At 47.4% G+C, this 26,702-nt stretch overlaps 1 protein-coding gene across 9 annotated transcripts in view; it reads right to left on the reverse strand.

Moving 5' to 3' along the window:
• ABCC8 (ATP binding cassette subfamily C member 8) overlaps window positions 1–26,702 on the reverse strand; it is an 83,966-nt gene that overhangs the window by 49,883 nt on the left and 7,381 nt on the right. For 6 of the 9 annotated variants that reach the window (XR_004665018.3, XM_008971484.4, XM_034932232.3 and 3 more), the window contains exons 4-10: window positions 20,697–20,863; window positions 18,840–19,082; window positions 17,745–17,933; window positions 10,381–10,545; window positions 5,809–5,964; window positions 468–602; window positions 10–172 (exon numbers count right to left, since the gene is read on the reverse strand). Coding sequence is in view for 8 of the 9 variants with exons in the window: in XM_008971484.4 (XP_008969732.1) it covers window positions 10–172; window positions 468–602; window positions 5,809–5,964; window positions 10,381–10,545; window positions 17,745–17,933; window positions 18,840–19,082; window positions 20,697–20,863 (1,218 nt within the window). In the remaining variant the exon portion in view is untranslated. The remainder of the gene's footprint in view (window positions 1–9; window positions 173–467; window positions 603–5,808; window positions 5,965–10,380; window positions 10,546–17,744; window positions 17,934–18,839; window positions 19,083–20,696; window positions 20,864–26,702) is intronic. The other 3 variants (XM_034932231.3, XM_024930812.4, XM_024930811.4) reach the window with 1 other exon arrangement.

Consider the following 26,702-nt stretch of genomic DNA (forward strand, 5'->3'; position numbering starts at 1 on the left):
TGAACTCACTGGAGATGGAGGTATAGATGGCAAAGGCCCTGAGGCTGGTCATCTCCTTCCTGCGGGTCGTCTCCACCCGCGTGCGGAAGATGTTCTCCCAGGCGTACAGCTTCAGCAGCTTGATGCCGCGGAGCATCTCGTTGGTCTGCTTCAGCCGCTCATTGGAATACTCCTGCAGGGGTCCCCGAGTCAGAGGGGAGAGGCTTCTGCTCCGTCTCCCACCCGAGAGGAAGGCCTGAGTGTCAATACTGTCACTGCCATGCCCGCCTCCTGTCCCCACCGGGAGGCAGCCTCCTCCCCCATTGACTCCATTTCCCAGACAAAGAAGCTGAGGCCTGGACAGGTGAAGTGGCCTACTCAAAGTCAAAGTCAAAGTCAATGACGGTGTGGGTGTGTGGGAGGAGACCTGCTGCTGTCGGGGGAAGGAGGGGAAGAGGGACAAAACACACACACCTTTGGGCACTCACCAGTGTGCTCCGCTGGGCCTGAGACAGCTTGGTGGCCACGAAGTACTGGACAGGAGCCAGTAGAATGATGACAGCTGCTCCAATTAAGGCACTGACTCCGAGTATGTAGTAGAGGAGAATCACACCCACAATGATCTGAGGAAGGGGGTCATGGGTCAGGTCCCTTTGATCTGATGGTTGCCCTGCCAGGAGGTGCTGGCAAAATCCCTGTTTCCCCAGTCCCCTAGAGTGGGAAAAGCCCTGGTGCCCAGGTTTCCAAATTGTCTTGGGGAGTGGAGTGCAGGGAAGGAGGAGAAACAAAGCAATTTCAAAAGGAGGTTAGCATAATGGGCTCTCATGCAAGCAGAGGGTTGCTGGGCTGGTAACTAACTGCATTTATCTGCAAGGCTGGTTGAAGCCTTAACTCTCTCCAGTCTATTTTCCAGATGGAAATCTCAGAGCTGAGATTGCACAATGTTTGTGACAGCACCTTTTGTTCTGTTTGCTGGCTCTCAGGGCTTATGGTTACTGTCATTGGAAAAAAGTGATAACTGAGCGAAGAGGCAAAGTTACTGCACCCATGCCAGACAAAACCAGCCTGGGGTCCGAGGATTCGCTTTTCATTCTTATGCTCTTGGTTTCTTTAATTTTTTTAATGAATCTGCCAGGTATTCCCTGAAAAGAGAATTCCTTCTGCATTTAGCTCTTTGTAAATGACTGCCTACTTCTGAATATTTATGAGAAGCGTAAATGGCCAGTCCCCAAAGCGCCAAGATGACAGTTTCTCAGGTTGCCTTCAAAGGCAGACACCTCTAAATACAGGGCTTTTTCTCAAAGAACAGATGTGCTGGCTTCCTTAGCTAAAAAAAGAGAGAGAGAGAAAGGACTGCTTGCCTTGGTCCTGTAGTCCCAGAGCCCTACACCAGATTGGCATTAAGCTCCCAGCACCGCCTCAAGGATAAAGGAGTAAGTGGGAGGCCCTGTAATTTAATCACAGAATGCCTCCTGGCTTAGGAGGTATCTTAGAGGCTGGGAAGTGGCCCCTTCACCACCTGCCTCCCAGTGTTTAACAGGTGTTAGATGCTGGCACGGATGGGCAGAGGACCATGATAGAGATGAAGTACCCTCTTCCCTGGCCTGCCCTGCAGCATCACCCTCCTGGACTTATCTCTGGCATCCAGTCCTTCATTAGTTGTGCTCAAATGGAGGCCATCAGGGTGTTCTTCAGCCAGCTTGGTTTGGGCCTGACAACAAGAAGGCTCCCATGGCACCCCAAGCTCACTAACAGGGCACCTTGTGAGCCGGTGTCTGCACCCACACCACCTCCAGGGGACTGGCAGCGGCTGCGGTGGGAGCTGGTGCTGCAGGTGCTGCTGTACCCTGGCTCCTCCTTATGCTCCCCCATCCCCTCCTCCTAGGTGCTCCCAAGACTCCTTGGTCCATTCCTCTCTTCTGCACAGGTCTGAATGGCCCTCATGCAGAAGAAATCATGGATTCTGAGTGTGCAAAGCAACTGTGAGAAATAAAAGGACGATTTTGTCTCCTATTCACAGGTTAGGAAAACAGTCTAGCATAGTGGGGAGGACATAGTCTTTGGAGTCTGTGGCCCTGAGTTTCAAGGCCCCAGCCTTTTGCTGTGCAGTCTTGGGTGAGTTACTTAACCTCTCTGGTTTTCAGCTTCTTCATCTTTAAAATGGTGATTATAATGCCCACTCTGAAGGACTCTGTCCACTCTGCAGGACTATTGTGAAGATTAAATGAACCTTTATGATAAGCACCTAGAATTGTGGCTGGCATATAGTTGGAGATCAACACAAGGTGGCTTACCCTCCTCTCAGAAAATAAATGAAAAAGCTTCCTGAGAACTCTGTCACGGGGGAACCGCAGAAAGGAGATGTGTGAGTATGGTGCTGCCACTGGTTCACTGCGTGGCCCAGGGTAAGGCACCTGCCCTCTCTGGGCCTCTGATACCCAGGAGACTGGGAAACACAGAGGCCTCCATTATAGCTAAATTCCTTAACTTGGTGTTCTTGATAAATGTCAGGGGGGCACCCATGAAGCCCCTGAAATTATAGCCCAAATGTTTGAGCAAGCATTTATTTTTCTGAGAAAGTTTCACTAGCCTTTCAAAAGTATGTGTAGATTAACGGTGGCCAAGGGCTGGGGGCGAAGATGAGGAGTGACTGCCAATGGGTACGGGTTTCTTTTTGGGGAAACGAAAACTTCCACATTTGTGATGATGGCTGCACAGCTCTGTGAATATAGGACACTAAAACCCACTGAGTTGTACGCTTTAAATGAGTGGGTTATATCTCAATAAAGCTGTGTGCATGTGACCAAAAAAAGATTATGAAACAACAAGAGCCCTCAGGGCTTACACGGGAACGGGGCTTCTGCACTCATGTCAATATTATAAAAAGCCTTGTGTGCCCTGTGGCTAACCAGGCTGCACGCAGAATCCTAACCACATGAGTTTCTTTGCCATGGGGCTGGGATTGTATCAACTCCCAGGAGTAACACTGGTTCTTGAGTGCTGGTCAAATCTATAAGTGGTAAAGGTATATACAAAAACAGAAAACCAAAGGACACTTCATGATAAATGAGCAAAGGTAAGAAATCAGTAGATAGAAAAATCCCTACCCCCAGTGAAAGGGTTAAATTATACAAGGGAGAGGGGCTGGGACAGGGCCAGGCATAGGGCAAGGGCTGTTAATATTAGTTAGCACTATTAGCAATGATGCATGTGCAAGAAACCCTGTGAGTACTAGTAATGGTAACCATGCAGCAGGTTTAGTAGACAAAACCTGATTTCTTTTTCTTTTTTTCTTTTTTTAGACTGAGTCTTGCTCTGTTACCCAGGCTGGAACGCAGTGACGCGATCTCAGCTCACCGCAATCTCCGCCTCCTGGGCTCAAGCAATTCTCCTCTCTCAGCCTCCGGAGTAGCTGAGACTACAGGCACACGCCATCATGCCCGGCTAATTTTTGTATTTTTAGTAGAGACGGGTTTCACCATATTGGTCAGGCTGGTCTCGAACTCCTGACCCCAGGTGAACCAACAGCCTCAGCCTCCCAAAGTGCTGGGATTACAGGAGTGAGCCACCATGCCTGGCCAACAAAATCTTACAAACTGCTTGTTCAAGGGGACACAACAGAAAGTGTCTTGTAGCCTTTTGAATGCTGTGTACATGTTAGGATCCTCCCAGGCTGTGTCTCTCTGCATCAGGCCCTCACAGCCCAAAGTGTTAACTAATGAGAGAAGCATGGTCAGAAATCTTCATTTTTCATGTTTCAAAAAAAAAAATTGTGTTAGAGATGAGGTCTCTCTATGTTGCCCAGGCTGGACTCGAACTCTTGGGCTCAAGCCATCTTCCTACCTCAGCCTTTTGAGTGGCTGAGACTACAGGCATGAGCCACCACACCCAGCTTAGAAAGTCTTGTACATAAAAGGTTGGTTGGTAACTAAACTAGATGAGATCTCCAGGCCCTTTTGTAGCTTTTATAGTCATTGATCTGTCTTGGTAGAATAGAGTGGGGGCAGTCTGGGCATGGGTAGGTGGTAATGGGGGATGGCATATATGACTGTTCCCATAAAAAAGAACATCAGATTCCCTGCATCCCATCTTGTCTAGCTGTGTCCCTGTGGGAGCCTCTCCCCTTTTTTTCTTTTAATATTTTTTAACTCTAAGCTTTACAAGTAAGGAGGACCAATACAAATCGCTGGAGATGAAGGTTTATGGAATCTTTATCCCAAGAAGCAATGGATTCTGGATTGGTAACACCTCACTCATACCAAACATGTGCAAGTTAGAGGGATCTGATATTTACGAAGTGAAGACTCTGGGGGGCACTCTGCCTGCTGTGTTACTTACATTATCTAACTGAATTGCCATAGCAACTCCAGAGGGTGGGCATCCTCCCCATTTCATAGATAAAGAAACCAAGGCTCAGAGAGGTTAAGTATTTGAATCAGCCTGTCTCACCCAAGTCACTTTCTGCTACATCAAGCTCTCCCGGTGGAACCTTCCCGCCCTCTGGGAATGGGTCTGGGATTTCGGTTTCTGGCCTGAACACCAGGGTGAAGATTTAGTCCCAGGCATAGGACAGGATCAGACTCTGTGGTGGAAGAGCTCCGGGTGGGAGATGGGACACATGGAGCCCGAGGTCAGATCAACCACGCTGACGATTCTCCTCTGATTACTGGGGGGTAATGTACCTCTTCCTGAGCCAGCACCAAAGGTTGTCTTGCTTTAAAAAAATACCATGTTTTAACGTTTTTATTTTTATTTTTTAAGAGACAGGAGTCTCTCTGTTGTCCAGGCTGAAGTGCAGGGGCGTGATCATTGCTCACTGCAGCCTTGAACTCCTGGGGTCAAGCAATCCTCCCATCTCAGACTCCCAGGTAGCTGGGACTAAAGGGGCGCACCACCACATCTGGCTAAAAAACACCAGGTTTTGTTTGTTTTTGAGACAAGGTGTCACTCTATCGCCCAGGCTGGAGTGCAGTGGTGTGATTGTAGCTCACTGCAACCTCTGCCTCCTGGACTTTAGGTAATCTTCCCACCTCAGCCTCTGAGTAGCTGGGGCTATAATTGTGAGCCACCACCCCCAGCTAATTTTTTGTACAGACAGGGTCTCACTTTGTTGCCTAGGCTAAAAGTATCATGTTGATTTCCAAAACTTATACACGCTTATAAGAGAATTTAGAAACACATAAAGAAAATAAAAATCACTTATAATCCCACTATGTGATTTTCCAATTCTTTTTCATGTGTGAATCTGTACAAATGTATACATAACTTATACTCCAGTTTAGTAGTAAGCATACAACATATACTATTTGTAACTTACTCTTTTTGCTTAAAAATACATCACTAACACTTTTTGATGTAATTAAATATTTTGCTACAACATAGCTTTTAAGATCTGTGAGCATTCCACGTACGATTTTTCTTTTCTTTCTTCTTTTTTTTTTCTGCATAGAAGGGGTCTCACTGTGTTGCCCAGGCCAGTCTTGAACTCCTGTGCTCATGTGATCTTCCTGCCTCAGCCTCCCAAAGTGCTGGGATTACAGGTGTGAGCCCCTGCACCTGGCTTGATTTTTCTATAGTTTATAAAGTTGGCTCCATTTTTAAAGTCTTAATGATACTGCCTTCTCTGTTCATTAAGAGAGATGGTCAGTGCTTGCAAGAGTATGGGACAGGAGGGACCCAGAGGTACAGCCTGTGGTATAGCCAAGTGTGTGAAAGGTACAGGGAAGCATGGAGTGGAAGACGGTGTGCTCCTAGTTACTGGCCATGGACCAGCAGATTCTGGTTGTGTGGCCTGCTGCCCCCCTCCCTTCCCCTCAGTCCATCTAGTACCTGTACTGGCATAGCCCAGAGGTTTGGGCACAAGAAGAAAAACCACATGAGCTGATTGGTGTCGATGGCAACCAGATTACAGATCTGTCCAGCAGTCATTTCTCCCATGGACAGGTTGGAGGTGGACAGGTGCATAATTTTATTGTAAATCTTGGTCTAGAAATGAGAGCAGAGTGTTTCACATTCATCATCATTCTCATCATCATCACCACACCAGATGCCACCTGTTACAGTGTGCCAGGGGCTTCTCAGACAGTCCCCATGGTGCCCTAGAGCAGCTCTGTAAGGTGGTACTGTATCACCGTTCCAACTTACTAGTCTACTCCAGCACAGCAAGCTACTTCTCCAGCAAGTAAGGCCTTTTCCTGTAGACAGGACTTACTTGGTTCTTTATTTTTATTTAATTTAATTCATTTACTTATTTATTTAGAGACAGAGTCTCGCACTGCTTCCCAGGCTGGAGTGAAGTGGCATGATCTCAGCTCACTGCAGCCTCCACCTTCCGGGTTCAAGCAATTCTCGTGCCTCAGCCTCCGGAGTAGCTGGAATTATAGGCACGTGCCTACCATGCCCAGCTAATTTTTATATTTTTAGCAGAGATGGGGTTTTGCCATGTTGGCCAGGCTGGTCTCAAACTCCTGACCTCAGGAGATCCATCCACCTCGGCCTCCAAATGCTGAGATTACAGGCATGAGCCACCGCACCCGGTCTGTTCTTTATTTTTTAAAGCAGATCTTCGTGTCCACTTGTATTCTTGATTTACCAGAGGCCAGTGGAGAACACAGATCAGAGCCATAAAAATGATGAAGTGGGGCAGGCCATCTGTTTTAAAGTGGCCTTCTCCAGCCTAGGGAGGGGATGTGCTCTGAGACCAAGTCCTGTCATAATTGAGCCTTGAAACAAAACAAGGGTTTGACTTTGGAAGGTCTGATGTGTTACACGACCACGTGAGTCAGTCAGCCCCAGCGCCATCCCCAGAGTGCAGCCACCCCAAGGACCCTCACAGGGCAGACGGAGAGCAGCCGTGGTAATGGCCTCCCCGAGCTCTGAACCTAAACGCTTTATGTGCAGAGTGATCATGACTCCCAGAAAGACTGCAATTTTTGGATGTGTGCTCTTGAACAAGGAAAAATGCATCTGGGTCTTAAATGTCCTCAGGATGCCTGCTCTTGGATAAAATTCTATTATTCATTCTGTCGTAAGGTGGGCTCCCCGCCCTTAATTCCTCTTTTGTGTAAACCCAGGCTTTTTTGTGGGTCAGGTTTTCTTAAGGCAGGAACCTATTCTATGTCTTTCTGTGAGCTAATATACACCATGGGCAAGGTTTAAAATAATGAACCTATCCTGTCTTTCTGTAAGTTTTTATATACCATGGGTAAGGTTTAAAATAATGGCAATGACATTTTTAAAGAAATCTATATACCTCCTAGGTTATGTGAAATGAGACTTTAAAAGATAATCACCTAGTTTCAGTGAAGTAGGGACACCAAGTGATCTGTGAAATAAAGTCTTATTAAGTGAAGACCAGCATACACAGAAATGCACAACTGACTGACAGCTAGTCATTATGTATAATTCACGAATTGTGCTTAATAACTTTTTATGCACAAAGCGTGGTTATTCTCTAACCCATGAAGACACAGGCTCTCATCCGTAAGGGTACATTTTCCGGAAATCTCCAAAAGAAAGAAAGAAAGGGTTTTTTTCTCCCTAACTCCTTTCTTTTCTTTCTTTCTTTCTTTTTTTCTTTTCTTTCTTTCTTTCTTTCTTTCTTTCTTTCTCTTTCTTTCTTTCTTTCTTTCTTTCTTTCTTTCTTTCTTTCTTTCTTTCTTTTCCTTTCCTTCTTTCTTTCTTTCCTTTTTTTTTTTTTTTTTCAGAGTCTTGCTGTGTCGCCCAGGCTGGAGTGCAGTGGCACCATCTCGGCTCACTGCAAGCTCCTCCTCCTGGGTTCACGCCATTCTCCTGCCTCAGCCTCCCGAGTAGCTGGGACTACAGGCACCCGCCACCATGCCTGGCTAATTTTTTTTTGTATTTTTAGTAGAGACGGGGTTTCACCATGTTAGCCAGGATGGTCTCGATCTCCTGACCTCGTGATCCACCCGCCTCGGCCTCCCAAAGTGCTGGGATTACAGGCATGAGCCACTTTTTTTTTTTTTTTTTTGAGATGAAGTCTCACTCTGTCGCCCAAGCTGGAGTATAGTGGCACGATCTCGGCTCACTGCAACCTCCACCTGCTGGGTTCAAGCGATTCTCCTGCCTCAGCCTCCTGAGTAGCTGGGACTACAGGTGCACTCCAACATGCCTGGCTAATTTTTGTATTTTTAGTAGAGATGGGGTTTCACTATGTTGGTCAGGCTGGTCTCAAACTTCTGACCTTGTGATCCACCCGCCTCAGCCTCCCAAAGCGCTGGGATTACAGTCATGAGCCATTGCGCTCCGCCCCCCTAATTTGTTTCTATAATTAATGCCAGTATTTCCTTTTTGTGGCATAGTAATGAATCTCTCTTATTAACATGAAAGATTCAAGCAATTTGATAAAAATGATTATATGCTAACACATTAAAAAACCATTTTTGGCTCTTTTGGCATAATTGGAAAATGTAATTTATGACATACACACAGTAGTATATTTAATTACAAAACTGCCCAACCACAAAAGTGGCTGTTGCTTGCGGTGGTGCAAGTCTGCCTGTCACTGGAGGGGTGTGAGGAGAGGCTGGGATTTCTAGAGAGGTTTTCTGAACTGAGCAACAGCTTGGTTCCTCCCAGCTCTGGGCCCCCATGAGTCTTAGAAGGTCTTAGATTTTCCTGGGCTTTTTCCACTATTGTCACATAATGACATCCCTGAGGAAATACTCTGCTTTCCCAGTGAGAAACCACTGGGGATGGGCAGGGTTGCCATATATAGCTGCACAGGTTGTGCACTGCACAACTTGGGAGGGCACCGTTCACACAGACTATTCCAAGATAGCCAGAGTTTGGACTCTGACATTGTCCCCAGCCCAAGCTATATCCTTGTCCTCTCGGTCCCTTTTCTGCAGAGCTTCTTCTCCTGTCTCCCACATGACTAATGTTAATGATTCTGAGGAACATTTCCAAAGAACAAGGTAGCTTCAGGATTTTACCACAACTTCATGGACATCACTAGGCATAGCTGCATCTAGTTATTCCCAATGTCCATTCTCCTCTTTGCACAGAGAATTTCTAGCAGTGCATATATAGCTGTCAAGAATAAAGACCAAGCTCTTTCTAGACTCTCTAGATACGGCCATTTGGCCACTTTCTCACCAATGGGATGCGAGAGGGTATGTGCAAATCAGGTATTACCATTTTAAAAGGAAAATGCGTTCCCTCCTCTTGTCCCTTCTTCTGGCTAGTTTAAATGTAAATATAGTGGCAGTTTCAATACCCACCATGGCTATGGAGACAAAAGTCACAAAAGAAGGCTGGCAGAGCAACATGACAGAAGAAGCCAGGTCTCTGATCATTGAGTAGCTCCTGTGTCAGCCCTGACTCTATCTGAAGAATAAACAAACTTCTATCCCATTTAAACTACTCTCAATCAGGATGTCTCTCTAGTCTGATAGCTGAACCAAAATCCTAGTGAAGACCCTGGGACTTGGACAACTCTCATCATCACCTTCTTCAGAGGGGCCCTGAACACTCCCTGGCTTTGATCATCTTTCCAAGAAACTCTAAGAAGGAAATCACAGAAGGCAGGACCAAGAGCCTAGACTTAAGTGACCCAACAGACCAAATAGGTCACTCTCATTAGTGAGCAAGACTTAAGGGTTCAAATAGAACTTAGAGCAGTGGTCCTCAACCTTTTTGGCACCAGGGACTGGTTTCGTGGAAGACAATTTTTCCATGGACCTGGGGGAGAGGGATGGTTTCAGGATGAAACTGTTCCACTTCAGATCATCAGGCATTAGATTCTCATAAGGAACACACAACCTAGACCCTTGCCTGCACAGTTCACAATAGGGTTCACACTCCTATGAGAGTCTAATGTAGCCGCTGATCTGACAGGAGGCAGAGCTCAGGTAGTAATGCTTGCTCCCACTGCTTACCTCCTGATGTGTGGCTCAATTCCTAACAGGCCATGGACCAATACCCCATCTTAGAGGGGACCCTGTCTAGGCTATCTAGACCTTGTATATCAAGCACATTCCTTTTTTCACACCCAAAGAAGACTGTCTAGTAGCAGAACTCTGGAACAGCCACGTAGAGAGGATCCCAAGGTTGCATTTACCCTTGGTCAGAAAGAGTGCTGTGATCAATTAGTGATGTCTACCACTTTCAAGCCAAGGGCTGAGCAGCTGGCTTTTCAGACCTAGTCCAAGGCAGAACCAGAGCCAGAGCTACACTGTCACCCAAGTTCAGCCCAAGATATTTTCCACTATCCCACACTGCCTTGTCAATGGTTACTGTTTTAAAACATCGTTAATGGGCAACAAAAAATAAATTTACAGCAGAATTATTCTTGAGTGTCCATGAGGATGAATAACACTCGTGGACATTATTCCTAATAATGGTTCTTATGGCAAAGTGAAAAAATAATCATCCAAGTACCTGTATTGCTCCTCTCAAGTTAATTCCAGTTTCAATGGCCACATAGTAGGATGCTTGCAGAAATGTCCTTTGCAGTAGGAGGGCAAGGAACAGAAGCACGGCTAAGACGTAGGCATTGGCAAGGAACTCTTGGGATGAGACAAAGTAAACCCCGAGAAATTGTGTCTGTTGGAAAGAGAAGTTCAGAGGTGACTGTCATTGCCAGCAAAATGACCACCGTAGAACGCATCACTGTGCCATAATGGACCACGGCCATCACTATTACAAGACCCTCTGGGCTTGCAAAGGCTTGTGCAATTGTTTATGAGTGAAAAATCAGACTGATAAATCCAACTAAACGTTTTTCTAACTACAGGGAAGGTTGCTTACACCCTGTTCATCTTTCCACTTGGGGGAACAGAATGCGGCCCAATTACGACTGCAGGCCCATAAATATGACTCTTAGCATTGTGGCCACAGACCCAGGGGAGAGCATTCTGAATGGGGCAAGAATAAATAGAGCACCTAAAACCTGAACTGGTACAACAAGTCTCATGGTGCATGTTCTCTGCTACAGAAATGGAATCAGCAGCTCCCTTGTTCCGAACTTACGAACAGCCTGTAATGTAGCAATTACTGAGCAGAAAAGGCCAGTGGAAAACATGGCACCGTAGAGCTCTCAGGAGAGAATGAGAGCTTATCACTTACAAGAGACTGAAAAGATTTCAGACCCAAGCCCGCCAGCCTCATGGGCTCCCAGGGCCTCCTGTTAAATTTAAGGTTCTCTTGTGTACTTCCAGCAAGATCTCAGATGGCAACCAGTGAAGAAAAACAAACATTTTAACTTTGTTGCTAAAGATACCAGGGATCAACAGTGTGTCTATTTCCAAATTAAGCATCAATAACTCCCAGGAAAACTTTGATCTTGATAAATCCATTGCTCCCCAGCAGAGCCACATCAATATTTCCATGAAGACAGATCTCTGCTCTTTCTCAGACACTGCCCTGGACTGTGCATCCTGTTTGGCAGGGTGTGGGAGCTGCTGCAGGGTGAAGAGGGATGGAACAAAGTGATGAGAAGGAGTTTGAGGGCACATCCACAATCAGAATCAGGCAGAGAGGGCCCAGGCTCTCATTGGAGGCCTTTCCCTAGAGTCAGGGATTCCTGGATCTTGGATCAGAGCTTCCTGATGGTGGCCTCTCAGTTTAACAGAGGTTCTCTAAGCCAGCCCTCGCTGCTCCCTGGAGCTGTCTGGTCCTGCTCACCACTGTCTCTACCATGCTCTGTGCGACAGGGGTCTGTATCTGTTGGGGGCCGCAGGAAGCAGCCACAGGGAGACCACTGAGGGATGAGTGCAAGACTCTAAGAGGAAGGCCCTACCGAGGCTCTCTGTCCCATTTGCCAGTGCACCAGAGGGAGAGGCAGAGGGAGGAGGTCGAAGGTAGAAGGGCAGGGGTGGGTTGGAAGCAGAAAAATGGGCCTTAAAATTAGGCTGTAGGGAGAGACCTGAATTTCCAGGGCAGGAAGGGGCAGGAGACAATATTTATCAGGTGCAAAACTCTATCCTCACAATACCCTAATGAGGAGGGTACCATTATTAGCCCCATTTCATACATGAAAAAAAGGAGTTTTAGTAGGGTTAGTGGCTGGCCCAAGGTCACATGCTGGTAAGGGGACAACATGTGAACATGAACCTGAGTGATGTCAAAAACTCTACCCCAGACCCACTGTCTAGGCCTCGTCCAGGCCTTTGACCTTAAGTGTCCTAGTGTCAGTTACAGCTTTGTGACTTGTGGGGGATGGAAACTTGCCCCCCTGGCTGGTACTGGGTCAGAAATATAGGCATGTGGGTTTAGGAAGACCCGGTCCTGTTTAACATGCCCTGGGATTCTTCTGTCCCACTGTCCTCTGCAGAGACACAGCTCTGGAGACTGGAGTCCACTATTTTAAAGCAACAACACATCATGAGAATTTATCCCAAAGAAAATAATTTCACATAAGGTAATAGCTGTATGAACACAGACATTTATTTTGGGGTCAGAGCAGAAGGAGAATGCAAAAACCCATATAAATGTCCAACCACAGGGAATGGTTAGGTAATTAAGGTACTCATGGGAACACTATGCATCCAAGACCACTGATTCTCATGAAAGCTCTGGAGAAACATGGAATGCCACACACACGCTGTGTTACAATGAGCAGAAAACACACAGGCTGGAGAATGAGGGCTGGAAAAGTCAACTGATCATGTTTGTTCGTTAGACTATGGGTGTTACTTAAATATACTCGTCGGTATTTGTGCATTTTTAACAAAACAACAAATTCTGGTTTTGCAGCTCTAAAGGCTGCAAAACCTTTGACTTCCTCTCTCCCCCCCAACAAAATAACCTAGGGTCAGAAATCTACTTTTGTGGATTGAGAATTTTGTGACCTGTTAAAATAAAAATCTCACTGCAGCTATAAGTCATTGGGTCATTATTAGACCTCTCTTCAAAAAGTTGGTTTAAAAGGGATAGAACCTGGAATAGCTAAGTTTCAGTTAAGAAGTGGGTACCTGACTAGGCGTGGTGGGTCATGCCTGTAATTCCAGCATTTTGGGAGGCTGAAGTAGGCAGATCACCTGAGGTCGGGAGTTTGAGACCAGCCTGGCCAACATGCTGAAACCCTGTTTCTACTAAAAATACAAAAAAATAGCTGGGCATGGTGATGCATGCCTGTAATCCCAGCTACTTGGGAGGCTGGGCCAGGAGAATTGCTTGAACCCAGGAGGCAGAGGTTGCAGTGAGCTAAGATTGCGCCAGTGCACTCCAGCCTGGGAGACAGAGTGAGGCTCCATCCAAAAAAAAAAAAAAAAGAAGTGGGTACTAGACTAGCCAAGAGGCCTGCCATGCTGCCCAAGGAAGGCAGGCCCTGTTGGAGTCTACCGAGAAGAGGGTCCTAGGAAACGGGGAGTGGATATGATAGCACTGGTCAGCACCCTGCAGGTACCAAGGCAAGAGAGAAAAGACCAAGGACCCACAACCTGACACTTGGTGGAAGAAAATGCTTTGGAAAATCATAGGCCCTAGTCTTGCATTTTCACAAGCTCTCAGGGAAGAATTGTGTTTGTTTCCAGGGATTTCCCCAGTAGTGCTCAATACCCATTTTTTAAAAGCAATCAAGCCAATGATCTTCATGCCCCCATGTACTTTCTACAGAAGTTATTACACATTTTGCATTTGAGGCTTGCAGAATGTGACTGCTGAGGAGAATAAACGAGAGTTAGCTGCAGAGGTAGGACTAAAACCCAGCACTCCCGACTCTACAGTTTGGAGCCCCATTGTCTCTGCCAGGCCAGAGGTGTGATTGGAAAGGTCCCCTTCACATGTTCTCTGGTGCTTAAAGGAGAGGGGATCACTTGGACTCTTGTTTCCTATTTTGGCAGGTGTCAAAAGGTGAGTTGTCCGTAGGTCCCAGCCCTGGGAGGCCCTGGGTAAAGAATAAAATTATCTTTGGCCCCCCAGAGACCAACACACCTACCCATTCATACAAGACTGTTTGACATGGTGGTTAAGAGCCTGGACTTAGAGGTCCTGACTCATCATATATTAGCCACTGTGTCCTTAGGTAAGTTCCTCAACCTCTCTTAGCTTCAGTTTCCTCATCTGTAAGGTGAGGCTATGAAGGGACTTCAGAGAGTTGTTATGAGAAGTCAATGTAACAGTGCATGTGAAAAAACAGTAAGTGTAAGCACTCAATATATAGTAATTGCTGCATTATTCCTTCTTTGCAGAACCATTTCCCATGCATCTCCTGGGTGTCAGGCAGTGGGCTGAGTGCTGGGCACACAGAGGTCAGGCAATAGGGGACAGAGGATCAAGTCAGGGAAAGAAACAGGGCGCTTTGATAGGATGTTATGTGAGCACAGATAAGGGGCATCTAATTCAACCAGGTGAAGGCTCCCTGGAGCAGGTGACATTTGAGCAGAGTCTTGATGGCCAAGAAGGAGCTAGTGAATTGAAGGCAGGTACTCCAGGCCAGACCAGCTGCATGGACATGGTTATGAAGAGGCCAGCCCATGCATCAAAACCACAAAGTCACAGAAACACCAATGCATATACACTCATTAAGTCACTCATAATGATAGCCACAAATATGGCCATCCAAAAGGGGGCATAGACACACACACATGCACACACACACGCAGAAAAAGACACACCAAAAGACACAGGGACAAACAGAACACACATATAGAACCATAAGCAGTTCTTAGGGGAACTCATTCAGAAACACATACACCCTCCCAAACTACACATTTTCCTACTGAGACTTAGAGGCTGTTTGAAGCTTTAGCCCTTCGATCAAACCCAGACTGTTCCTTCTTCCTTTGGCTCAACTGATAGCCCAGGGCAGTGCTGGCAGGTTTCAGACACCAGCAGCTCATTATGAATCCAATTCTCTTGTCCTTCAGCCAGATCAGTGGCATCCATGGCAGGTGACAGATTGGGAGTAGGGGTTGGGTTGGAGAGGAGGCTGGAAAGAGCTATAGATCATAGGCAGAGCCCAACCTGGGTCCCAGCTTTCCCTGGGGAGTGGCAGCGGAGTGACAGGAGCATCAAAGATCTGGCAAGTCACAGACACTTTCAGTAACTAAAGAGGACATCAGAAATGTTCGTCCTTGCGGATACCAAGGATGACATGTTTCTTGCCAACTCTGAGTATCTTAGGAAGGAAGAGTGATGATGAATAAACCATAGGTGCCTCGCTGTGCCAACTGCTGCAGGATGGATTCAGGCTGGGCAGAAAAAACGGCTTCCTCTCCCAGACTGTGAAACACTGCAACATGTAGCTAGGGAGCTTCCTTCTTTGTCATTCATAAAGACCAGAATAGCACTCGGTTCTCTCTGGATTAGAATGGCTTGGGGGCTGGGAGATGAACCAAATGATCTCAGTAAATGATCCCTTTCCCACATTTTCTGAGCTCAGAAGCCCACATGAGAATTAAGCCACATCCCAGGCAACCACATGATGGAGAGTTCTTTGTTGCGGACACTGGAGACTATATTTACTTTCAACTCTTGTTTCTGTGTCGGAAATTTTCTGATTGTGTTTGGGCTGCGGGGAACAAATATTAAATCTGATAAGGCCCACTGCCACTGAGGCAGGGCCATCTGTCTCAGGGATTTGTGTGCTAAGTAACTGGGACAAGAGCATTCCAATGAGACGGTAATAAACCCCAGGGTTTGTGTATAAACAAAGAGAAAAAAATGGCAATGATAACGTTCAGATGAACTAAAATTCTAAGTGCTCTCGCCATCTCTTTGGCACGTCCTGCCTCAGAGCTCTCTCCTTAGCAGAATCCCACAAGGGTTTTGGGAAACACAGGAAGAAGAGCGTTGTGTGGACACTCTGATAAGGGCTCTGGCCTGTGTCATTTCCTCCTAATATTAACAACTGGCTCCATGCTGCTTCAGGATCGCCAATGGGGGGTATACTGGGGTAGCCTATGGTCAGGCTAGAGCCGAAGGTGACACTCCTGTAGACAAGAGAAGCAGCCGCTTCCCCTCTCTTTTATGGGCTAGGTAAAGTAGAGAGGCTCAAAAAGCCAGATATGGCTTCAAAAGCCATCAAAGTTTAAATAAGCAAAAGTGGTCCTTGCATTCTTGGTTGAGCAAGAAATCTTCCCATGGCAGCCTGGCAAATTCCTACTCATCCGTCAAGACCCCTTTCAAACATCCCCTCCTCTATGAAGCTGTTCATGACCACTGGCTAAGTTAATCACTATCTTTCCCCACAATTCTCTGAATATTCCTCCTAAGAGTCACATGTAACACATAGCATAAAAGTATTTTATTTCGATTTCTCTCCTCACTGTTGGATTTCATAATCCTTGGAGCCAGAGGTGATGGCTTGATAATAATAGTCAATTTAGCTTCCTGGCTGTAAATGCCCAGACTGTGGAGTGAGTCTTGTATTCAAATTCTGCCTCTGTTATTAACTAGCTGAGAGACCCTGGGGAAAATTACTTAAACTTTCTAAGCCTCAACTTTCTCATCTGTAAAATGGGGATAAGAATACCTATCATCTCATAAACTGTACAGTATTTGAGGTATACCACAGTAAAGATGTTGCAAAATATACTCACGCCAAAGGATAGTTTTAGGGATTAAATAACACATGGATAACTCCTGCACACAGCCAGGTACGTATTATGTGGTCAATAAGTGGCTGTTAATATTGTTAATCATCCTCATCATAACTATTGCTTTCATATTCCCACAGCCCAACCCAGGCCTGGCACACAGCAGTGTTCAATGAAAGTTTGCTGCATAAATCAGACTCGACGTATCTCATATCTGTGGCCAAAACTGTTCAGCTGACTAATTATGTCTCCAGAAAAATGAACATAAACCTCCTGAGGATTAACTGCTAGCTGCGATTTTGGAGCTCATGAGATGAACAAATGTTACGCAAAGGGTGTCATAAATTATTAAAAACCCTAATTCCCCATTCTCTGCATTATTTTCAGACTGTCTGTGGTTAAAATGTTATAATGACATCCTCACTTGGAAACTAAAACTCTGAAACTTATTAGGGGTGAAAAGATTGTCATTTTGTGGCCATTTAAACCTAAATGGCTGCAAGGAAACAGACAACAGAGCACAGTCTGCCCAGCCCCCGAAGTGGATGCTACAGCCCCACGCAGGGCAAATAACCCCGGGGAAAGGTTTTCTAGCTCCAACAAATTTCAGTTTGTAGAATCGTTACAACTGCCAAGGCCATTGGATATAATCTAGTCTAATAAGTCTCCAGTGTTTTTTAAGCCAAGGAAACTTTTCTTAAAAAAGAAATTTTAATGGAAAAGTCCAACATATTAATAAAACTACGGGCAGCTTTGAATGAAATTTGGAGTGGGGAGAGACAAAGCTCCACTCGTGAGGGTTTCCCACTTCTCTCTCCTCTGACAGTAGCTCCCAAGATGCCCCTGCAGAAAGCTCAAATGCCAGCCTTTACAGGACTGAAGAAGACAGATCTTGAAAACTTTTAAAGAGTTTACTAAGATGACATGAACTAAAAGCCAACAAATCCAAGTCACAGAAGCTCTAGACACTGGACAAACAAAAGCACATCCTGCAGTTTTCGGACTGACCTAACTACCGGGAGAGGTACTATGGTAGTGACGGTGAGAGGAGAGTAGGATACCCTTGGGGCATAGGCTCGCCCTCTGGCATTTCTGTTGACCAGATGCAGAGTATTCTGTGGTGGGGATACTGCTATGGGCTTTGCGCATGTGTGAGGAGCCACTCCAGTGTGGCCATGGCTCACACACATTGGCCTGTTGCACTCTCAGAAACCACTGAAAACCATCTAGAGGGTGCCTCACCCTACCCCTGGGGCTGCCTACCTTGGGCTGGAAGACGTCGTTCTCCTTCCCAAGGTGGTCCACGATCCCAAAGATGCACAGTGGCCCGGCGAAGCCCAGCAGGTCGGCCAAGATGCGGAAAGTGCTGCTGAGGACCAGGCGCCTCCCGAAGGCATGGCTGAGTGCCTGCCAGATGGCCCGGGCACCTTGAGTGCCCTGAATGTCCTTCCGCTGCCCAGAGAGACCATGGCCAGGTCAGAGTGCCTGAGGGCTCATTCACGGCTGGGCCTAGCCTCCCAGGATGCCCCTAGCTCCTGTTGTCTGGGGAAACCCAGTGGTCACATCCTCTGCAAATAGGTGAACTCCAGGAAGAGATCATGGAATCAGCAAGTGCACAATTGGGAGGGCCCTATCAACACCAACATGGTCTAGATGGGGAAACTAAGGCCAGATGATTGCTCAAGGTCACACAGCTGGTCAGGGACTATGTGATGAGCACAGCACTGGAATGAGGAGGTGGCCATGTGCCACACTCACTCATTACCACCTGCCACCGTGTCTGCCTCAGCAACTGCCCTGGTGCGAGGGCAGAGGAAGTGAAGGAGCACTGGACTGGGAGCCAGGAGACTGCCTCTGCCGCCTGCCAGCTGTGGCCAGCTCTGGGCAGGTCACAGCCTTTCTCAGGGCCTCAATTTGCTCCTCAGTGATATGGGGAGATTCCTGTCTGGCTCAACTCATAGAGTTACCATAAGGATCAGGCCACTAACACCTCTGCTCCAAATCAAGTGAACACTCCAACCTTTATAGTCAGTAAGCTCCAGAGGAAAGAGCACAGGGATGTGAGAGTCCAGTGGGGTCACTTCCCTTCTCAGAGCCTCAGTTTCCCCATCTGGATAAGGACGTTGGACTAGATGACCTAAACGGTAAGGGCCATTCCAACTGTGCCTGTCCTATGAATCCTCAGCCCTGCACCTGTCCCTGGTTCACTGTGTGACTTAAGGCAAGCTTCTTCCCCTCACCAGCCTCAGTTTCCCCTCTTGTCCCACCAGGATTTTGACCTAATGCCCTTTGAGGTCCCTCTCTGTGACCCTAAACCAGAAGGCAGGGAATAGATGGTGTGGCTGTGCCCCCACTGACCACCTGGGCGTCAAAGGCCTCGCAGAGCCGTTGGTAGTTGGTGAGGGCCCTCATGGCGATGGGCAGCTTCCCGATGGCTCGCAAGTCGATGGGCTTCTTGTGGGCAGTCTTGATGAAGGCGTTCATCCACCAGTAGGTGCCTTTGGACAGCAGATTCACGAAGGGCTGCAGGAAGCGTACCCCCAGGTCTTGCAGGTCCTCGGGAGGCTTCACCTCCCTCGGTGTCTTGAAGAAGATGTATCTCTGTGGGGCACATGGGCCATGGGGGATGGGTAAGTCCAACTTCTCACCACTCCCTACCTTGCCCCAGCAAGGATCTGGGGTTGTGATATTCCACACTTGATCTCTAACAGATGGGGCCATCTTTCGCCTGTAATTATTACCAGGAAAAGGATTCCCCAACACTTCTTGGCCACCAATGTCAGGGCATCCTGACTTTGTAACTGCTCATTGAGGTCGACTTTGAACCCCCCATGGCTAGGCTGGGTTGGGTTTAGGTTGGGTTGGGGAGGAGCAGGAATCTCTCATATGCTGTCTTCTCCACAGATCTAAGGATACCACCATGTTTCATATACAGTTCACAGAACTCCAAGTCATGCAGACCTGGTTTTGAATCCTGCCTCCTCCACTTACTAGCAAGGTGTTTTTGGACAAGCCTCATCTAAAATGTTTCCTCATCTATAAAGGGGATGGTGCTTGCATCACAGGGTTCCTGTGAGGGTCACTGGAGGGGGGGACACATAAGGAGCTTTGTGCCCTGCAGATCACCAACTAAAAGCAGAAGAGTCAGAGAAATGCAGGCAGTCCAAGTTCGAAAGGGCTGTAGCCCTCACTGCTGGTTGGAAGGCAGGGAAAGGGTTTTCTCACTCATTGCTGGCAGATTACAGTCTTTCTGGAAGGCAATGTGTAACACTGATCAAAATTTAAAATACACAGACCCTTTGACCCAGCAACGCCATTCCTTGGACTCTCTCCCATAGAAATAAAAGCAGCAATACATAAATATATAAGTATGTTCAACACACCGTTATTCATGAAGGCAAGAACTTGGCAACAAAGTAAATGCCCATCCATAGAGAAATAGCTGAACACATTATGGCTCATCCATACGATGGAATATTATGCAGCCATTAAGAAAACGGAATTAGCCATATCAGATGGCTTGGAGGGAGTCCCAAGAGATATTTGTTGGGTGAGAAAAGCACAGTGCAGAAAACAGTGCATAATATGATCCCACTCTTACAAGATAAATACCGTGGGGGAAACCTACATATTCACTTGTGTTGAGAGGAAAAAACCTGAATAGGTATTTATTTAGACAGACATATATGGTATTATACTAATAAAAACAAAGCATGGGAAAGACAAACGAGTTCATTAGTCTGGGCTGCCTGGGGAGGTAGGGGCAGGGGAAGGGGAAAGTTGGAGTCTGGGGTGAGGAAGAGAGAGGGAGGCGGGAGCAAACAGAAAGGAAAACAAAACACTTACTCATTCATTTACGAGCATGACGATATGAATACATTAAAGCAAAGTCCCCCACCCCCGAAGAAAGAAAGTAGGAGAGGCCAGTGCCTGATGCTTATCTTCCCTTTCTATGGAAAGTCACCCGCCAACCTCAGCGAACACACCCATCACCCCGCTCTCCCTCTGGGAGCCTGGGGTAGAGCACACGTGGGCCAGATGCAGTGTCTATCCTGAAATTTCCGCCACGGCCCCACTCCCCTTTACACGGGCAGGTAAAACAAGCTGATCCCTTCTCAGTTTGGCTGAGAAGCAGGGTGGGGGCCCGAACCCAGGGCAGGACAGAGGCCAGAGCCTCTGCTTCCCACCCCACCCTGGCCCAGGTGGCCTGCTTACCCTCACCCTGATGACATTGACCTCCACGAGGAGCAGCATCCCATAGAGGATCACCAGCAGCCCTGTGAGGCAGAAGCGTAGCTGCGAGAAGCCGATGGCGTGGTCCAAGAACTTGACAAACTTGATGGTCTTGGTGATGAAGGCCAGGGTCCAATACACCAGCAGGGCTGCCGAGGAGAGATGGAAGATCGCAGAGACGTGTGTGCATCATGTGTGTACACTCACATAATGTGTGCAAGTATGTGGCAGAGAAGGAGACAGAATAAGAGTGCCTGGGTGTGTACATTTCCGAGTAAGGGGATGTGCACGTGTGAATATATCAGAGTGCATGACTCTAAGATGACGCACATACGTCTTAACATTCATGAAAAACACCAATAACCTCATAAATCAAACTGGTCAGACAAATGTCCCTTAAAAATAAATGATCATGGGAAGAATGGGAAATTTATTTATTGAATTTAACTAAGTTACAGGCACTGTGCCAAGTAAGCACTTTAAACACATGATCTCATCTATTCCTCACCATAACTTTTCAAAGAAAGTACACTGCCGTCACCCCCAATTTCTCAGACAAAGGAAATGAGGCTCAGAAAGGTTAGGTAACAGATCCAAGGCCACACACCCATTAACTGGCAGAGCTGGGCTGGCCTGACGCTGGAGCCCATGCATGCAAGCTCCATGCTATAATGACTTACTTGTGGAATTTCCAAGTGAGGGAAATCTTAAAGGTCATTCAATCCAGCCTTTCATTTTACAGATGAGGAAACTGAGGCCCAGAAATAGGATGTGACCTTGCCCAAGTGCACTGGCAGCTAGGGACAGAGAGAGGGTGAAGGCCTGGGTCCCTGTCCTCACAGTTCAGAGCCCACCATAGCATGATGATGGAGCAGGGGCATGGGGGATACGGAAAGAGCCAGCCACAGTTCCGTGAGGCAGCGTTATACAGGGGTTAGTGGTGGTGGCTCCGCAGCCAGATACACTTGGGCTCAGAGCCTGTGACATAATAGCTGTGTGACCTTGGATTAGTCACTTAGCCTTCTAGAGCTTAGTTTCCTCATCCATTAAGTGGGAATCATAATAGTGCTACCTAGAAGGTTCTTGTGAGAAACGTATGGAAAGCATTTAGTGCAGTGAGCCTCACACACAGCGGGTGCTCTTTGGACATTAGCTGTTATATTTTTATTATCTCCAGATTTAAGACCTGGGGAAGGTAAACCTCAGAAGCTATCAGTAGATTCTATCCTAAATTCTCGCACACACACTCACTTCAATCTGCCAATAAATCACTGTCAGCTTCCAACAACCAAAACCAGCAATAACCTGTGAAGTCCCCCTTTGAGGGTGGGGGAGATTTTAGCACTGGCAGCTCCTTCCCTCCTCCCTCCTAGACCAGATGCGGATAAGGTCAGCTTCATGACACAGAGCCCCTCTCCAGAGGACCCAAGTGAGGGAGAGAGACTTTCACCCTGCCCTCTATCCCTATGTGGGCCTGGGCATGGATGCCAGAGCATCTCTTGGGCACAAATCTGGGATCTGTCCTGCCTGGCTCAGGGTTAGGAAACAGGTTGAGATGTTGGGCCCCACCATGTGCCCAGGGCTGAGCTCACCCGGGGGCATCAATGCCATCCACCTTGGGTCCCTGCAGGAGGACATTAGGATGGAGGGCAGAAGCATCTGCCTTCTGCTCTCACGCCTCAGGACTGGAATAATGTCCCCCAGCTCAGGCTGGTCTCTAGGACTGGAGGAATTCCACAGCTGAAGGCTGTCCCCCTGCCTCCACTCCACTCTGCCGGACAGATTCTATCCCAGGCATCAGAAGCCCTTTAGCCCTTAGTGAGAGCTGCCTACAGGAGCCGAGACTTGAAAATATGCCTCATGCTTGTCTTGTCCCTAACACTTAACAGATATGGTCTGCTTTGCTCTTCATTACAACCCTATGACTTAGGCAGGGACTTACTCTTCCTGCCCAGGTGGGGAATCGGAGGCTCAGAGAGCTTGGATGTCTTGTGCAAGGTCACACAGGGAATTAGCAGTGCACCCAGGACTAGGCCCAGAGGTTTTTTGCATAGTCCTGTCCTGCAGTGCTGAGTGCTCAGCCTGTTGTCAGACACAGAAGTACTCAGCAAAAGCTGAATGCCTGATGAGAGAAGAAGGAAAAGGAAGGAAAGAGGCATAACATGGGGGCTGCTGGTGAGCTCCCATTACTCCTCCTTCTCCCTCCATTCTTCTCCCTTGCCCCACACCTCTCCCATTAACAAATGCTGTCTATTTCACGTCCTAAATAGCTTGAATCTATCTACTTCTCTCCATCCCTGTGGTACCACCTAAGTCCAGGCATCATCATGTGTCCTCCGTATTCCCGCTATACCCTGAGAGCCTTCTCATTGGTTTCCGCACTTCCTCCCCATCTTGTTCTCCTCCAAGCTGGTCTCCATAAAGCAATTATTATGATTATGTTGAAAACCCCTCAATGCACCCATGTTCATAGCAGTGCTATTTACAAGAGTCAAGAGGTGGAAGCAACCCATTGACAGACAAATAGATAAACAAAATGTGGCATATCCATACAGTAGAATATTAGCCTTAAAAAGGAAGGAAATTTCAATACATGCTACAACATGGATGAACCTTGAGGACATTATGCTCAGTGAAATAAGCAAGTCATAAAAAGACAAATAGGCCAGGCATGGTGGCTCTCGCCTGTAATCCGAGCACTTTGGGAGGCCGAGGTGGGCAGATCACAAGATCAGGAGTTTGAGACCAGCCTAGCCAATATGGTAAAACCCCATCTCTACTAAAAATACAAAAATTAGCCAGGCATGGTGGCAGGTACCTATAGTCCCAGCTACTCAGGAGGCTGAGGCAGGAGAATCGCTTGAACCAGAGAAGCAGAGGTTGCAGTGAGCCGAGATCGCACCACTGCACTCCAACCTGGGCAACAGAGCAAGACTCCATCTCAAAAAAAAAAAAAAAAAAAAGACAGTGTATGATGCCACTTAGGTGAGGTACCTAGAGTGCTCAAATTCATAGATAGAAGGTAGAATGGTGGTTGCCAGGGGCTGTAAGGAGGGAGAAATGGGGAGTTATCATTTAATGAGTACAGAGTTTCAACTTGGGAAGATGAAAAAGTTCTGGAGATGGATAGTGGTGATGGCTACACAGCACTGTGAATATCCTTTTTTTTCGTTTTTTGAGGCAGGGTCTCACTCTGTTGTCCAGGCTGGAGTGCAGTGGCACAATCTTGGCTCACTGTAGCCTCCACTTTCCAGGCTCAACTTATCCTCTCTCCTCAGCCTCCCATGATACTCCCACCTCAGCCTCCCAAGTAGCTGGAACTACAGGTGTACATTACCACGCCCAGCTAATTTTTATGTTTTTTGTAGAGACAGGGTTTTGCCATGTTGGCCAGGCTGGTCTCAAACTTCTGAGCTCAAGCAATTCACCTGCCTTGGCCTGCCAAGGTGCTGGGATGACAGGCATGAGCCACCATGCCCGGTTGTGAATATACTTAATGCCACAGAACACTATACTTAAAAACAGTTAAGATGATAAATTTTATGTTAAACATGTTAAACCACACACACACACACACACACACAACTTCCCATTGCTGTTGGGATAAAGGCCAACATCTGTGGTATGACCTTCCAGCTGGGTGCGGTGGCTCACGGCTGTAATCCCAACACTTTGGGAAGTTGAGACCTGATCACTTAAGGCCAGGAGTTCAAGACCAGCATGGTCAACAGGGTGAAATCCCAACTCTTCTAAAAATACAAAAAATTATCTGAGTGTGGTGGTACACGCCTGTATTCCCAGCTACTCAGCAGGCTGAGGCACAAGAATCCGCTTGAACCCAGGAAGCGGAGGTTGTAGTGACCCAAGGTGGTGCCACTGCACTCCAGCCTGGGCACAAGCAAACAAAACCCAAAGTCCAGCTCCCCTCCACTTTGCACCCACGCCACTCTTCTTCTTCTGAATTTTCTAATGTGTTTTGTTCCTTCTGCCTTGGGGCCTTTGCACATGCTGTTTCCTCTGCCTGAAGCACTCTTTCCTCCCTTCTCCCAGTTAGTTCCTTCAGTTCTCAGCTCAAATATGACTTTTTCAGAGAACATTTCCTTGGCCTCATCTGGGTTCCAGGATCATGGTTCCCTCATGGGACAATGTAAGCTGCATCACAGGTCCCCTTTCTGTGGGACTCCATACCCAGGCCAGACATCAGCCCCTTGGAGGGCCGGCCATTCTCCCAATACCCATTGCCCTCTGTCCCTGCAGTTCACAGGCACGTCCCCTCCACTTTTCCCTGTTCTAGAATTTCTGGCTCTGTGGAGCGTCCTTTCAAGGGGAGATAACTCCACCAAGGGGAATGGAGGGAGTTAGTCTTTGTTCCTTAGAAAAGGACAAATCCATCCACGGGTGATAACTTGTGCTTTAAAGAGAGAACATTATGTGTTTGCTGGAGAATGAGAAAATGAACTCCTCAGATGTCCAGACAGGGTGTTTCCAGAGGACACTGGTCAGCCAGGCCCTGGTGGTTAATGAAGGGTTCTCTACAGACAAGGAGCTACTTCAGAAATGGAAGCAGGGTGGCTCTCTGAAGCCTGTATTTAACATCTCCCCTCTCAACCTGCTTCCCCCAGCTCCCATTCATACTCATGTGGGGACCCCTGGGCTAGGGGTAGGGGTATCACCTGGATAATCCTAATGGAGCTCAGATCCCACCTTCTACAGAAAGGCAGACCTGTGACTAGTGCAAGAAACACTCTGTACTCCCTGACAACACCATGATGTCACCGGCTTAGCACAGAGTGTGCCAGACTCCAAATGTCAATTCGATGCTGTGATACCTAAAAATCAGTCTGACTTAAGGACATAGTGTGAACAAAGTCTAACTGCCAGATGTACAGCCCCAGCCTTAGACACACAGGCTGAACCCCAACACAGAGGCAGACCTGCGGATTGATACCCTTACCCCAAGGACGAAGTCTGAGGGCCCTTAGACACGCAGTCTCAGAAATGATTAGGAGATTGCACAGATGCTAGACTCCCAGCTGTGCCCCTTGACGAGCTAGACTAGTGCCAGTTATTTAACCTCTGAGCCTCAGTTTTCTGATATGTAAAGGGAAAATAATAATGGTACCTACCTCATAGAGTTGTTGCAAGGATTAAATGAATTAATATATCACATAGGTAGGATGGGGCCTGGCATACAGTAAGTACAAAGTGAGTATTTACCGTTATTATTTTTAACCTCTCAGTTTCAGGGTCCACACTGGAAAATGGGGATATTAACAATACCAATAAGGAGGCTGGGGGAATTAGCCTGTGGGACTATGAATGTAAGGAACATGGCATGGAGCCTGCCCCATGGCACATGCTCAGTAAACACCAACCATCATCCTGTTGCTTCTGCCTGGGACCCCAGTCCTGCAGTATTTAACATTTCAGAAGCTCTAAGTGGGCACTCCTTCCCGAGTCTCTCTAAATGTCAGCAAACCTCAAGCTCTGGTCCCAGAGCCTTTCTCTTCTCTCCCCAGGTGACCTCATCCAGGCTCAAGCTTTCTTCTCCCTCCCTCCCTCCCTTCCTTCCTTCTAGACGGAGTCTTGCTCTGTCACCCAGGCTGGACTGCAGTGGCGCGATCTCAGCTCACTACAATCTCCACCTCCTGGGTTCAAGAGATTTTACTGCCTCAGCCTCCTGAGTACCTGGGACCACCGGTGCGTGCCACCATGCCCAGCTAATTTTTCTATTTTTAGTAGAGGTGGGGGTTTCTCCATGTTGGTCAGGCTGGTCTCAAACTCCTGACCTCGGGTGATCCGCCCACCTCGGCCTCCCAAAGTGCTGGGGTTACAGGTGTGAGCCACGGCAGCCGGCCCCAGGCTCAAGCTTCAGATGTCATCTACAAGGCCCACCTCCTGAAAGTGTAGCTCCTATCCTGACCTCCCCATGAAAGCCCAACTTGACACTTGAGTTGGCTGTCTCTGTGACATCTCAAACTCGATATG

Source organism: Pan paniscus, chromosome 9 (genome assembly GCF_029289425.2).
Source record: "Pan paniscus chromosome 9, NHGRI_mPanPan1-v2.0_pri, whole genome shotgun sequence".
In the NCBI taxonomy this organism is placed as follows: domain Eukaryota; kingdom Metazoa; phylum Chordata; class Mammalia; order Primates; family Hominidae; genus Pan; species Pan paniscus.